The sequence below is a fragment of the Scyliorhinus canicula genome, chromosome 27, assembly GCF_902713615.1.
Source record: "Scyliorhinus canicula chromosome 27, sScyCan1.1, whole genome shotgun sequence".
Classification (NCBI taxonomy): Eukaryota; Metazoa; Chordata; class Chondrichthyes; order Carcharhiniformes; family Scyliorhinidae; genus Scyliorhinus; species Scyliorhinus canicula.
In genome coordinates, this window is record NC_052172.1 from 19,645,691 (window position 1) to 19,647,023 (window position 1,333).

Sequence of the window (1,333 nt, forward strand, 5' to 3'; positions counted from 1 at the left end):
AACAGTGGCAGCGATCACCTTGGAGAGGGAGCTGGGAGTGTGGCTAGCGGGACTGGCAGGGGTGGGGGTGAATTGGACCAACAGCCTTCACAGGGAGAGGAAGGAGAGACAGAGAGAATCCAGCACGCCCCGGTGATCCATTACTGAAACTTCACGCTGAAACTGACAAGGCGAGCAGACTGTGACTAAAGGTGGAAACTGACACAGTGTGTTCCCGGGAAATCTCTCTCTCCCTCCCTCCTTCCCTCTCTCTCTCTGCGGGATGTCTCCTCTCTCTCTCATCCTCCTGGCCATTGACGTGTTCGGTCTCTCCGCAGCTTCAAAACCCCATCGCTTCGACAGGACCCTGGTAAGCAGCTCCAGAGGGGAGAGCTCGTTCACCCACTCTGATTCCTTGGAAATCCGTCTATTCCTCTTTTTAAATACAGTCCTGGCTGTTTAAAATCCGTTTAAAGCAAGTTTAATATGGTTAACATAGTCTGCATCAGCATCGAGTTGCCCCAAATAGCCGGAACTTACAGAAGAATTCTGATTTCCTGCATTTAGAAATACTTAATATCGGATATATATTGTTAATGTTGGAGGGTTTGACTGGAGGGAAAGTTCCTGGACAAACCGTTCTGTTGTGTCTCCCAGTAAAACACAGCAAGTGCACTGGGATTGTTGAAGTTTTCTGTTTCTCAAGGCTCTGTGCTGGCGTTGAGGGATCTTTTTGAGATCCAGTGAGGGGATCTGCGGTGTTTAGCGCCCAGATGCGGGGTTTCAGAGAGGGTTGGTGCTGTGTGAGGATTGCTCCTGTTCCTGTTGCTCCGGGCTGTTCGGTTGCGGGGCGAGTCGGGACAGGCCGGGGGGTGATCAGTGAAAAGGGAAGGGGGGAATCCTCCTGGATGACAGGCGGAATAAATACCACTTCTCCCTCCCGCAGGTCTGTTAATTGGGCAAATGGTTGTGAGCGTTTTTAATCGCATCGAGCAGAACACACACTGATCAAGTTCTTCCATTTGTTCTTTACATTCACACCTATCTGTGAGTGTGATGGATTGACAACGTTCCCCCACGAACTCGCACTAAGCTTCATTACCCACTTTACCAAATTACATGTGATACCCATTTCTACCTGTCCTCCAGCTAAATGGCTCGCTTGGCCATTACAAAGCCTACTCGAGAATCAACCCCTGATGTTCGATTTCATATGCAACAGGTAACGATATTATAATCAATGTGACAGGAAATTCAATTTAAATCTATTTGTCAAGGCCCCATTATTCCAGCTTCCCCTTTCTGAAGGTTTGCTCAGAGATCTGGGTATCTAAAAAATATCGTCACACTGATC

The 1,333-nt window shown here is 48.5% G+C and overlaps 1 protein-coding gene across 2 annotated transcripts in view; it reads left to right on the plus strand.

Annotated features, from left to right (window-relative positions):
• LOC119957923 (SPARC-related modular calcium-binding protein 1-like) overlaps positions 1–1,333 on the plus strand; it is a 105,195-nt gene continuing 103,862 nt past the window's right edge. For both annotated transcript variants that reach the window (XM_038786121.1, XM_038786123.1), the window contains exon 1: positions 1–349. In XM_038786121.1, coding sequence (XP_038642049.1) covers positions 263–349 — 87 coding nt within the window. In that variant the 5' untranslated portion in view covers positions 1–262. The remainder of the gene's footprint in view (positions 350–1,333) is intronic.